The sequence below is a fragment of the Rhamphochromis sp. 'chilingali' genome (genome assembly GCF_963969265.1).
Source record: "Rhamphochromis sp. 'chilingali' genome assembly, chromosome: 18".
Classification (NCBI taxonomy): Eukaryota; Metazoa; Chordata; class Actinopteri; order Cichliformes; family Cichlidae; genus Rhamphochromis; species Rhamphochromis sp. 'chilingali'.
In genome coordinates, this window is record NC_137945.1 from 4344925 (window position 1) to 4358195 (window position 13271).

The 13271-nt window shown below is 42.5% G+C and overlaps 1 protein-coding gene across 3 annotated transcripts; it reads left to right on the top strand.

The window, feature by feature from the left end:
* The first annotated feature begins 1237 nt into the window (after positions 1 to 1237).
* On the top strand, positions 1238 to 13271 carry LOC308385497 (V-set domain containing T-cell activation inhibitor 1-like). Of its 3 annotated transcripts, XM_080864450.1 has the most exons (6): positions 1238 to 2064; positions 6226 to 6260; positions 6969 to 7283; positions 7408 to 7674; positions 9399 to 9695; positions 11032 to 13271. In XM_080864450.1, the coding sequence occupies exons 2-6, from the start codon at positions 6230 to 6232 to the stop codon at positions 11154 to 11156; spliced, it is 1035 nt and encodes a 344-aa protein (XP_080720576.1). In that variant the 5' UTR covers positions 1238 to 2064; positions 6226 to 6229; the 3' UTR covers positions 11157 to 13271. The 3 variants fall into 3 exon arrangements, with proteins under 3 accessions (XP_080720576.1, XP_080720575.1, XP_080720574.1); XM_080864449.1 differs by lacking the exon at positions 6226 to 6260; XM_080864448.1 differs by lacking the exons at positions 1238 to 2064; positions 6226 to 6260 and adding an exon at positions 6271 to 6417.

The following is a 13271-nucleotide window of genomic DNA, read 5'->3' on the forward strand; positions in this document are numbered from 1 at the left end:
TCAACAGAAAATAACACGACAAGTTACAAAAACCCCCGCAGATTTAATAAGTTTGTTTTTGAGTTGAATATCGCATATTATTCATTTTGACCTGTAACAGTCTGAAGTGTATTTCATGCCCGTAACTTCACTTGCATGTGTAAACAGGCCCCTTTTTAACCTTTGCAGCAGGAATTATGTTTCTGAATTTAAAGAAACATAAAAACAGTCACTGCACCATAACTTTCATGATTTTAATGAAAACGTTAATGAAAAAAAACTTTGACTACAGGGAGCTTTGTGTTTGACTTCATCCACCTCATGTAAACTATACTATACTCACTCTACACCTACGACTGCACGGCCACTAACAGCTCCAACATCATTGTGAAGTTTGCGGACGACACTACAGTGGTGGGTCTTATCACCAACGGTGATGAGACGGCTTACAGGGAGGAGGTCAGCGCCCTGACCCACTGGTGTCAAGACAACCATCTCACCCTCAACGTCACAAAGACAAAGGAGTTGATAGTGGACTTCCGGAGGTGCAGAGAAGTACACACCCCCATCACCATCAACGGCGCTGCTGTGGAGAGAGTGAGCAGCTTCCGCTTCCTTGGAGTACATCTGGCTGAGGATCTTACGTGGTCAGTACACACAAACAAAACAGTGAAGGCGGCGCAGCAGCGCCTCTTCTTTCTCAGGAGACTGAAAAGATTCGGCATGAGCCCCCGCATCCTCAGGACCTTCTATCACTGTGCCATTGAGAGCATCCTCACTGGATGCATCACCACCTGGTATGGCAACAGCACCGCCTACAACCGCAAAGCTCTCCAGCGAGTAGTGCGGTGCTCTGAATGGATAATCGGAGGTGAGCTTCCCTCCCTCCAAGACATCTACAGGAAGCGGTGCCTGAGGAAAGCGGGGAGGATCATCAAGGACTCCAGTCACCCCAGCATAAACTGTTCAGACTACTTCCATCAGGAAGGAGGTTCTGCAGCATCCGGTCCCGTACCAGCAGACTGAGAGACAGCTTCTTCCACCAGGCCATCAGGCTGCTGAACACGTCATAGACACCTCAGCTTCACTACTGGAACTTTAACATTATGCATTCCATACTGTACAGTAATGCCACTGTTTTGCACATATTCAACTCTGTGTATTTTATTTATTGTTTACTCTATTTAATTTGTAAAATATGTGTACACACACACATACACACACACACACACACACACACACACACACACACACACACACACGTGTAGAAAAATATTTAGTATACACATCCAGAAATGCATATACTATTATTTCAGATGTAGCCATTCTTGTATTTTGCTTGTTTACATTATTGTATTTTGCACATCTCTGTTGCTTGTGAAGCTCGCACACAAGAATTTCACTCACATGTGCTGTACCAATGTACCTGCACATGTGATGTGACAATAAAAGTGATTTGATTTGATTTAAAAGAAAACTGTGGACAGTAGGTCCCTGGTGAGGAGGCGGGACACAGCGGAGAATGTAACTGTAACTGCTCCTGAAGGTTTTTCATGTTCGAAGTAGAATAAAGGGCCATGCTCCAACTGATGTTCAGCCAGTATTTTAATCTTCTTTTCACCAGCAAACACCGTGAAAAACTATGGTGAAACGATCAATGAAAAACACGGATATTACATCAGCAGAACAAAAATTACAACTCAAATAAAACATACACACAAAGTAAATGCACCAACATACCGTGCGCGCCTTTCTACTGAACATTCATGAGCAATTGTAGTCCATATCTTCTATATTTCCACCCTTTACACAGGCCAGCATTCTCTTTCTGGCTCGAGCCTTCAGTCTCTGGTGACACGTGCACTTAATTGAGCATCACCCCAAAGCATGCGCACCACAAAGCGCCACACTCAGGCCAACCAGTAGGTGGCGACAACACAACATGAATCCAGATTAAACACCAAAGTTTGAACATTGCAATCACAAAATAATTACATTTCAATGCGACGGCTACAGTAACAGTAATGGTGCGTCAACGGAGCTCGTATTTGTTACTCTGGATCTTTCTGACGATTGTAGATGGAGGTGAGTGAGATGTTTGCTGTCAGTTGATCAGAGCGTTTGTAAAAAAAAAAAAAAAAACATTTTGGGGAACTTGGTCGAAACTTTTCACTGTATTCAGTTTTCACGCTTTGGCTCTGCGACTGGACTTCTTTGGACTTCTTTTGATGTTTCGTGAAGGCATTTACTGCTCCCTCGTGACAAGGCGGGGTTTGTTCATTTATCTATTTATTTATTATCCCTGGCTGGAACTGAACCAACGAACTTTTGCTTAGAAGTAACGAAAATAAAGATCTACAATAAGCATCTTAACAGAGTACAGGCTGTAATAAGAAGCTTGGCGTCTGTGTTCTTCAAAAGACGCATAAACTTTTTAGTTAAAAACATTAAAAATCAGGAAACAAACTCAGCCCGACTACACGGGATTTCCTGCGACGGAGGGAAAGCCCTGAAAATCTCAGCAGGCTGAACAAAAATCTAAACGTAGACATGATGTCGCAGTCAGGATTTGAGTAATGCGTCGTATTTATCAGTGGGTCTGGAAATGCTTTTAAAGCGGAGAAGTTAACGGTCGGGCTGGGTGGGAGACGTCCTCTTCCTGAGCGACTACAATGGGACAGCAGCAAAAGCACATCTCGGCTTTTATTCGTAGCCAAAGCCAGTTACACGAGTCTGGACGGCACGTCAGTGAATGGGCTCCATAGTTAACTTTGATTATTAGAGGAAACTGTAGTTTGGTTATTGGGGCTTAGAGCAGAGGAGACATGCATCACTGTGCTTGTTAATCATGTAAATATAATCAGTAACTGAAATCTCTGAACACTGAAGTCCTTATGTCTGAATATTTGCGAAGATCAAGTATCAATGTTACTTCCTTTTTCCCTTCCTCTTCTGAAAACCTCATTCTAAGTACTTTAAACATTTCAGTTTGCTTTCCAATCAGTCCGCCCGCTTTCACTTACAAAATATTAAACAGAAGTCTAAATTCTGTAATTTAGGTTGTAAAAATACAGCATATCAAAACACAACATAGCTAAAGATCTACAATAATTAAAAGAGTACAGGCTGTAATAACAAGCTCACACTCAGGGTTAGACACAATGTTAATAATCAGGGCCGTGCAGAGAGGTTTAAAGGGGCACATTGAACCAGGCTGAATAACAACAACACACATTCATCAAGAATCTAATATGGGCAACAAGGCAAAGCAAACGTAGCCGATGCTTTACCTGATGGGTACAATGTTGCTGTTGAGGGGTTGCTGTGGATAGTGCTGGTGGGCAGGGCTGTGTTGATCTGAGACTGTAGACATTAAAAAGTCCACAGGAGAGATGGTAGCTGATTAAACAAGTGTCATGAGATAATAACAAAATGCAAAGATTGGTGACAGCACTTGGAACCATAAGGCAACAAAAAACTGTGAGAAATAATTTAGACTCTGCCTGTGAATCACTCTTTGCTTCTCTTCTTCCTTCCATCCCATCTTTTCATATATCACTCTCCACTTGCTATGTGAGAACAAAGCACAACTTGCTATTGCAATAAACTATAATCTAATTATCCACACCTAACAACTCTTGCACTTAATATAAAATAAAATGATGACAGAAAAATGTTATAGCCCTGCCTTTAGTAGCCTCACACAGCTCCTGCTGTTTCCTCCTCATGTCCTTACCAGCCATGTCTGGACAATGTTATATCATGAGTAATATTTTTTTTTAAAATCCATATACATAAAACAAACACATGCACGCACACACAGTGACATTTTAGACCTTCTTCAGAATACTGTATATACTATGGGCATCATGGTGCTGATCCAGAATCCTTACATTATTATTTATTACTAGAGCTACAATAATAAAGCAATGAGGAGGGGGAAGTAATAAATATGAAATAATGTATTTATGATGATTCCATTTGTTTCACTATCCACTCTGTGCAGGGCAAAGCTTATTACATTTTTAAACTGTAGAGATACAATAATGTTACTGCTGTAAAATCCTAATTTTGTCTTATTTAAAATATAAATCTCGATCGTGGCTCAAGAGTTAGGAGTTCGCCTTGTAATCGGAAGGTTGCCGGTTCGAGCCCCGGCTCGGACAGTCTCGGTCGTTGTGTCCTTGGGCAAGACACTTCACCTGTTGCCTACTGGTGGTGGTCAGAGGGCCCGGTGGCGCCAGTGTCCGGCAGCCTCGCCTCTGTCAGTGCGCCCCAGGGTGGCTGTGGTTACAATGTAGCTTGCCATCACCAGTGTGCGAATGTGTGTGTGAACGGGTGGATGACTGGATATGTAAAGCGCTTTGGGGTCCTTAGGGACTAGTAAAGCGCTATATAAATACAGGCCATTTACCAATATAATCTGCTTCTTAATGTATGTTCTTTAAAATACAGCGTGTGTTTTTTAAAATATTATAATAATGCATAATTATGTGAACATGCATATTAGATCGTTTTTAGTGAAATATAATCCCTCCAGAAAGGCAGGAAAAGCCCGGAAACTTACTTTAAAACTAAATATGTTCCCTAAAACAGTGACAGAGCTACAGATCCATGACAGCCTTACACAGGTAGCCAGCAGCTGTGACCAGCACTACCTGTGCAGTTAATAAAAGGACAGGTAATGTTTGTCGCGCTGTTGCACACACAGCACGCTCGTTTGTTTCAGTTCGTCAGTTGCCACAAGACAACTTACCAACGTGTACGTAATAAGCTAATACTCCTGTGTGCTACACACTACAGTGTACGCTGTACACCTACTTACTGGTTGTGTCGCATCAGTCTGTGTCTCTGAGTTAACTTGTGTTTCTCCTGCAGCTCTGGACCGCTAAAAATGCGCGTGCTCTTTGTGAGCTCGTTCCCGGCTCGTAACCAGCACGTTCTGCCGTCAAGGGCGATCATTGGTTAAATGTGATCATGTGACTGATGCAAGCCAGATCCTTTTATTTAGCAAAACTGTGATTAATAGTTAAATATAACATTGTTGAGGGGCACAGACAGGACTCCGCACGCGCGCACACACACACAAAAAAAAATCTTTTAAAAGTTGCCTCAACAAAAGGGCACTTTGGGCACTCATCAGGAAAGGGGCGGGTGCTCAAGCCCCTCTAGCCCCCCCTCTGCACGTGCCTGTTAATAATGTCTGAGACCTACAGTCAAAATTTTGATTACAAAGACCGAAACTAAGAATCCCATCACTCAAAATCTGTTTCACTTAGTGAACTGAACCAAACGTAAGAGCAGATTTCAAACAAGAGAAGTTCGATAAATCACAGCCGACTGTCCAACATGAATACAAATGTAATAGCCTGCACACACTCATCACCAGCAGGTACATCTTGTTGCGTCCTCTTGCCTTCAGAGCTGCCTTCATCCTTCATTACAAAGACGCAGCTATTTTCTGGAAACCCTCCTCTGAGATTCTGTTCCACGTTGACTTGATAGCTTCTCACAGCTGCTGGAGATTTGTCAGATCCGTGATGTGAATCTGCCGTTCCACCACATCTCATAGTTGCTTTATTGGCTGTCGTTTTATAGCAGTGAACTCACAGCCATTTTCAAGAAGAGAGCGTGCTCTCCTCCTGCCTGGGTGTTTGGAGCTAGATGTGCAGGGGCCACGACTGAGAACAGGCTGCTCAGAGGGTAATTAACACTGCCCAAAAATCACTGGCTGCCCTCTGCGACCCCTGGAGGCCATGGCCAGATCCTCCTGTGTCAGAAAAAGCAGGACTATCTCAGGTGACCTCTCGCACCCCGTCCACCACCTGTTTGACTGCTGCCCTCTGGTCAGTGCCTCGGGTAAATCTCCCACTATTTAAACCCTAGTGGGAGTTGCCCATTAAGACAGAAATAATGGCTGTCCAACACAATTTTTAAGCTCTCCTCTAGTAACAGTACGAAGTTACAACATGTAACCTTTGCAGGAAGAAGTGCTGCAGCTGTTACGTATACAGTGCTGTGTAAAAGTTTTGAGCCACCACTCGTGTTTTTATAATTCACTAGAAAAATTGAGGAATTTGCAAACATTCATGGAAATACAGCATATAGGGCAAAATCGGCATTTACACAACTGTAACATGCTTGAAAGTCAACGTTTGGTTTGACCATATTTATTCTTCAACACAGCCTGAACTCTTAGGCAAGCTTATTTCTAATATTTTAAAGTTAGATGTTCTTATGTTTCAGGTACATGGGCCAGACGTGGCTGTCAAAAAGGCCAGGTGGGTCAGATACTAATAGTTGTGCTATGGACAGATTCCCCCACCTGAGCTGTAGATCTCTGCAGCTCGTCCAGAGTCACCATGGGCCTCTTGGCTGCATTTCTGATCAGCGCTCTCCTCGTTCGGCCTGTGAGTTTAGGTGGACGGCCTTGTCTTGGTAGGTTTACAGTTGTGCCGGACTCCTTCCATTTCTGAATGATGGCTTGAACAGTGCTCCGTGGGATGTTCAAGGCTTGGGAAATCTTTTTGTAGCCTAAGCCTGCTTTAAATTTCTCAATAACTTTATCCCTGACCTGTCTGGTGTGTTCTTTGGACTTCATGGTGTTGTTGCTCACAATATTCTCTTAGACAACCTCTGAGGCCGTCACAGAGCAGCTGTATTTGTACTGACATTAGATCACACACAGGTGCACTCTGTTTAGTCATTAGCACTCATCAGGCAGCGTCTATGGGCAACTGACTGCACTCAGACCAAAGGGGGCTGAATAATTACGCACACCCCACTTTGCAGTTATTTATTTGTAAAAAATGTTTGGAGTCATGTATGATTTTCGTTCCACTTCTCACGTGTTCACCACTTTGTGTGGGTCTTTCACGTGGAATTCCAATCAAATTGATTCATGTTTGTGGAAAAGTTCAAGGGGACGAATACTTTTGCAAGCCGCTGTATGTGTTTAATTTTAGTGTTTGTCTGTTCTGATGTTTCAGATACTGAGGTGTCCTGTGTTTTCATGGAGAGATGCGTCTTACCGTGCAGTTTCAAGATTGGGAATGAAATCGTCATCCACTGGTTTAAGACACCAAGAGACCTTCATGTCCACTCATTCTACTACAGCAGAGACCAGCTTGGAAACCAGGACCAGTACTACAGAAACAGGTCTTCACTGTTCAAGGACCAGATCTCCAGTGGAAATGCCTCACTCCAGCTGACAAGTGTGGAGGTTCAGGATGAGGGCAGATATAAGTGCCACACCAGCACCATCACGGGAAACCAGGAGTCATTTGTCAACCTAAAAGTGGACGGTAGGAGAAACTTGCAGTGAACATCAGCTCAGTTCTCCGTGCACTGTCAGATGAATGAAGATTTTGTGTTCATTTTTGTCATCAGATTAATGATGAGTTTTTGATCCGTGATTTTTTGTTGCAGCTCCAGTTAATAAGGTCAAAATGAATCAGGTTGAAAACAGGATCAGTTGCAGGTCAGAGGGGATCTACCCTGAACCTCAGCTCACCTGGTCCACAAGCCCTCCATCCAACATCACCTTCACTAACACCACCACAGTCGAGCGGACTGAGCAGCTGCTTTACAACATCAGCAGCTCTCAGATGCTTTCAGCCGGTGTTTATCACCTGCTCTTTATCTGCACCATCAGCACTCGCAGGAACAGGAGGAGAGCCACTCTGCAGAGACTATGTGAGTATTTCAACCAAACTAGGAGAACTGCAGATGGGACGTAGATAACTAGGAAAAATATGAAGGAAAACTGCATTAAATATGTTGTCTGTAAAATTAAAACAAACAAACAAAAAACACAAAACCTGTTTATCTATCCTGATGAAACAATGCAAGGAAATCTCTATCCGTGATGTATCTTCGTCACCGTGCACTTTCAGATAAAATGCAGCATCCACACAAAGACTGTGGACCTTTAAAAAGTGTCAAGATGAACAAGGCGCACCAGAATGATCAAAAAGCAGAAAAGTTAAAGGCGGACTTTGGATGTGGTTTATGCAAAAAAGAAGAAAAAACTGTTGAGCTCTCTCTCATCAAAACACTGTTAGAAAATACAGGAATTTCTTTAAATATCAGTAATAACATACATATATCAGTATGTGGAGGGCTCAGCTGCAGGGGTCTATATGAGCTCAGTGAAAACAAGGAAGATTGGTCTGCCAGCGGGGCAGAGGTCACTGAGGTATTTATTAAGCTGTTTGGTGGTTGGTGCACTGAGGTGGATGAAATTCAACTCAAGTTCTTTTAGGCTTTGGGTCTTGAAGGCTTCTCCTGGGTGACATCAGTGGGGGTTTGGGGACAGCTCCTCCGGATTGGTGCTCTGGATCCACAGAGGAACCAGAGGGTTCACATTTCTCAGCCATCCTGGGAAGGTCCGTGCTACGATACTTTTAGGAAGACTCCAAGCTTCAGGAGGAACAGTGCAGCATGGATCAGTCTGATACCCTGTTACAAATATCTGAGGATATTGACTTGGATGTTTTGTTCTAGAAGTGAAGCACAACAGTGGGTGTGTGATGACATTCGTAGACGACATCACGAGTTCCTGTTGATATCCCAAATTCATGGCTGTCTGAGAGTCCCTCAGAGTCAGGACTCCTCTTCTTTACCATTTTTCCTGCTTTTTGTTACAGAATTAAAATCACCAAACACAAACTTTGTATCCTTAACTTTTGCCGGTGAGTTTAAGTTTCGCTTCTCGTCCAATTGCATTCTGTCTTCTCTGCATTGTAAGATGCTGTGGCAACAGAACCTGAAAACTCAAGCAAATATCACATCACTGATGAGTGTTGGACAACGCTCTTTGCTGGGGTCTTTTGGCTGGTGAGGGTTCACTATGTGGTTACCATGGATATGTCTGTGAAGGTTCTCAGTCATCCAGGTCATCGTAGTCAAAGGAGCTTGCAAAGAAAAGCGTCTGGACTTCTTTAAGTTACTTGAAGACGTTTCACCTCTCATCCGAGAAGCTTCTTCAGTTCTAAGGTCAAATGGTGGAGAGTCCCAGATATAAACCTAGTGGGAGTTTCCCCCCCACAGAGGGACAAAAGGACCCCCTGATGATCCTCTAATTACCTGAGCCAAGGTGTGAAACTGGGTGTGGGTCTCAATCAGCCAGAGTTTCGGGTGAGTTCATTGTGAAACCTGGCCCCACCTTATCATGCAAATTCCTGAGATCAGATGGCCCAGGATGTGAGTGGGCGTTAAGGCAAAACGTCTTCAAGTATCTTAAAGAAGTCCAGATGCTTTTCTTTGCAAGCTCCTTTGATTACCATGGATACATGACGCTCTGTGTGGGAGTGCTCGCCTCGGCTCGGTGTTGCTTGGGGCTGCATGGACCTCTTAGTAATTTCCCAAGACTGTAGTTTTTAATATTGTTGTTAATCATTTACGTTGTATGCCTTCAGCTGATATCAGTGGTCCCAGCACTGGTGTGACAATCCCCTGCACCCCCTCAAACACTTCACTCACCAACTTCACCCTCCTCTGGAGATTCAACCACACTCAGACCGTCCTGAGCCAGTCCTGGACCGACGTCACCTACTCGGTGTCAGACGGGTGGAGGCAGAAGGTGGAGAATGTGTCCAAGTCAGGCAGCCTCATGCTAAAGGACTTATCCACAAAGCAGGAGGGGATGTACACCTGTAAGCTCAGTAATGCTGAGGAGACGCACATTACCCACATCCACCTGAGAATAACTGAAGGTAAGATCGAGCTGATATAAAACACTGCAGGGAGAAACTTGCCCAGCTGATGACCAGATAAAGCCAGATTTCTAAAGAAATTAATTAATCATTGGGCGATCGTGGCTCAAGAGTTGGGAGTTTGCCTTGTAATTGGAAGGTTGCCGGTTCGAGCCCCGGCTTGGGCAGTCTCGGTTGTTGTGTCCTTGGGCAAGACACTTCACCCATTGCCTACTGGTGGTGGTCAGAGGGCGCCAGTGTCTGTGCGCCCCAGGGTGGCTATGCAAATAAATTTGGATAATTGGACAAAAGCATAAAATAAACTACTAAATGTGTATTTTGGACATTTTCTTTGCATTGGTTTAAAAAGTGAAACAACATGACCCAAAATCTCAACTTCTCATAACAAATAACTTCTTACCTGTAGAGTCCTGACTAAATGTGTAACCATGCACCTGCCAGAGCTTTTATTATTGCATTTGTAAAGTGGGGACATTCAGCCAGACAAAGACTTATTCTACTCAGAAATAATAATAATGGATTGGATTTATATAGCGCTTTTCAAGGCACCCAAAGCGCTTTACAATACCACTATTCATTCACTCTCACATTCATACACTGGTGGAGGCAGCTACAGTTGTAGCCACAGCTGCCCTGGGGCAGACTGACAGAAGCGAGGCTGCCATATCGCGCCATCGGCCCCTCTGGCCAACACCAGTAAAGTGTCTTGCCCAGGGACACAACGACCAGGACAGAGAGCCCAGGGATCGAACCGGCGACCTTCCGGTTACAGATGCAATTCCCAACCCCCTGAGCCACGGTCGCCCACACCCAGAAATGTTTGCTGTTGAAACATAACTACACAGACCAATAACGTAAAAGTAAAGATTCAGTGTAACTGTATCAAAAGTGAACCTATCAGTGTTTCTGCAGCTATGACCTCGTGTTATTACTGCACGTGAGCTTTACTCATAATTTCCTAAAATAAGACATGTGAGCGACTGTGAGGGGAACAATTGGAGGGGAAATGGACTTTTTTACAGGTTTCTCTCTTCATGGTTCAGTTAACAAGTTAAAGCTTATTGAGGAAGTGAATCTGTCAGTTGAACCAAAACAGAAAACATAACTAATCCTGATGCAGCAGCAAGTTTTACTGTCACTTAGTCATCATACACTTCAGTTTTTGAATAATTCAGCAGTAAAACAAGCCTGTCGGGATTACAGTAATATTCTGGTGCGCAAACTAGTATGAAGTATTAAGTCAGCTGTGTTTATACTTATAAAGATCATGTACATTCTTTGATAATCACCAACATTATGATTAGTAACTGTACTTTCATTACACATTTTTCCACAGGGGCTCGCTCTAACACTGCAGTCATTACTACAGCTGTTATGTGTGGACTGGTATTGATCGGCCTGTCGATCGCTGCCCTAATCTCCATCAGGAGGTCTGTGCTACACTTTAATCACTTTGTTTGACTTTGAGTTGTTTATAGTCCAGGGTTGAATCACTGCAGTGTCTACACACCATAGAGTGTGATGGCGTTTGTTTGTGCTGGTCTGTCTGCATCGTTCTGCCATCATGAGGGAAACTAATCTGTTCATGTCACACTTTGAGCTGATAAATATTGAACAGCTGGTACTTTTGTTCAAGTAAAAAAAAAGAAAGTTGATTCTGTTCATCTGCACGTAGCGTTTTGTGGGAGAAACGTTTCGTCACTCATCCAAGTGACTTCTTCAGTCTCAGCTGACTGCAGGTTTCAATCTTATAAACAGTACATTTGCATAATGACTGAAATCAGCCCACTGAAGGAACAAAGGGCTGGGAGGTCAGTTCCTTAATCTTAAGCAGAGAGTTTAGATGAAGGAACTCGGGAACTATGTTACTGATGACACCCAGTTTGTGCTCCAGTGGATGACGAGAGTCAAACCTTAAATACTGATCCGTATGTGTAGGTTTATGGTGCACGTCTGCTCCCACAAAACGCTACGTGCAGAATCAACTTTTGGAGATTTACTTACCTGGATGATTGAGCATGCACCAAGACAATGAAACTCTCAGGGTTTTTTACAATAAGGTGAAAAGAAAGCACCAAAAACATCAGTGAAGTACAAAAACAATAAAAATATATAACAAATATAACAAGAAACAAACAACTTAATGAAACAGGAAATAAACTACTTCATTGTGGATACAGAAAAATGAATACTAAACTAACGGATCCTATAAATAGATTTTAAAAAACCTAAATTTTTCTACTTGATATGATGTAACAGCTACTGTAGATTAGACATGAATGACTTTCTGACCTTCTTATTCTGAGGACGAATATGTGTCTTACTGTCTTTTTATTTTGCGGGTGACTGTGTAATGAAGCCGAGCCTCATCCATAACCTTTGTTCATGGCATCAGCTGAGTTTACCTCATCATTGCCAACGTCTCTAATACATAGTTAATATTACATTGATTCATTAATTGTACTAAATTTAATAATCAGGAAGTTAAGAAAGGATTCATCAATCATCCGCAGGACAGTTGGATAGAACAGCAATAATCACATGAGCCTTCTTTTTCTGTGTATTACAATATACAGCTACCCACTGCTGCTAACGCGCTACAGACACGCGGCCTTTGTATCGTCGTCACAAACCAGGATGGACTCTGTTTTGTTCAGAGTCACAACAAAGAGAAACCTTATTTTACTACCTGATGAAGAACAAAGTAAAAACATAGTGACGTAGAGTTAACCATTAGGCTGTTTTCACCAACAGTCTCTGTATGCAGTCAGCTCAGATCAGACGCTGCTGTGATTTGAAAAATGCTGACCCCTGGTGGACAAAGTCTTAATTACAAGAACTAGTTCAACTTGACTCACTTGTACTTGTTTAGTCTACGAAACAATTGATAGACTAAACATGCTGTATCAGTATTATTAGAGGTGGGGAAATGGACCATAAGCATATTTGTCTGTTCAAAGATGTTTGATGAAGGACCATCACTGAGAACTCTTGAAAACAACGTTTGTAAATCAGCAGTCTTGCCTTTGACAATCTGTTGTGTTTAAAGGATGTGCTGAATGTGTTTATGCTTCAATTGATTCCTTTTCTTTCAAGAATTGTCTCCAGTTTTATTCTTACCTGAAGTGAAAACATCCCAGTGAAAATGTGGCCAACTGTCAGTTTAGACAAAGGTTTCAAAACAGCCACAGCTGTTAGTTTGTGTGTGTAAGCTAACAGCTAAAATAATGTTAATTATTAGTTTTTAGCGCTTAGTTTTTTATGTTGTTTAGTCTAGAAAACATTTTTGGCCAATACTCTGACAGTATTATGATCACTATGATCACAACACAGCTAAACACAGATCAGGTTCAGCATCTAAACTGCTGATGCAGACCTCTATAGAGGGGGGACGTCACGCTCTGACGTTTTTCTGGCCTAATGTTTAACACTGAAATGTTTCCCATTTAAAAAATTTCAAAAACGCCTTTTTCGATTGATATATGTTTGTAATTTGCTGATATTTGCACAATTTGAATGAAAATGTGAATTTCTGTAAATGTCTTAATTAAAAAACAGTGGTCGCATGCCAATAAA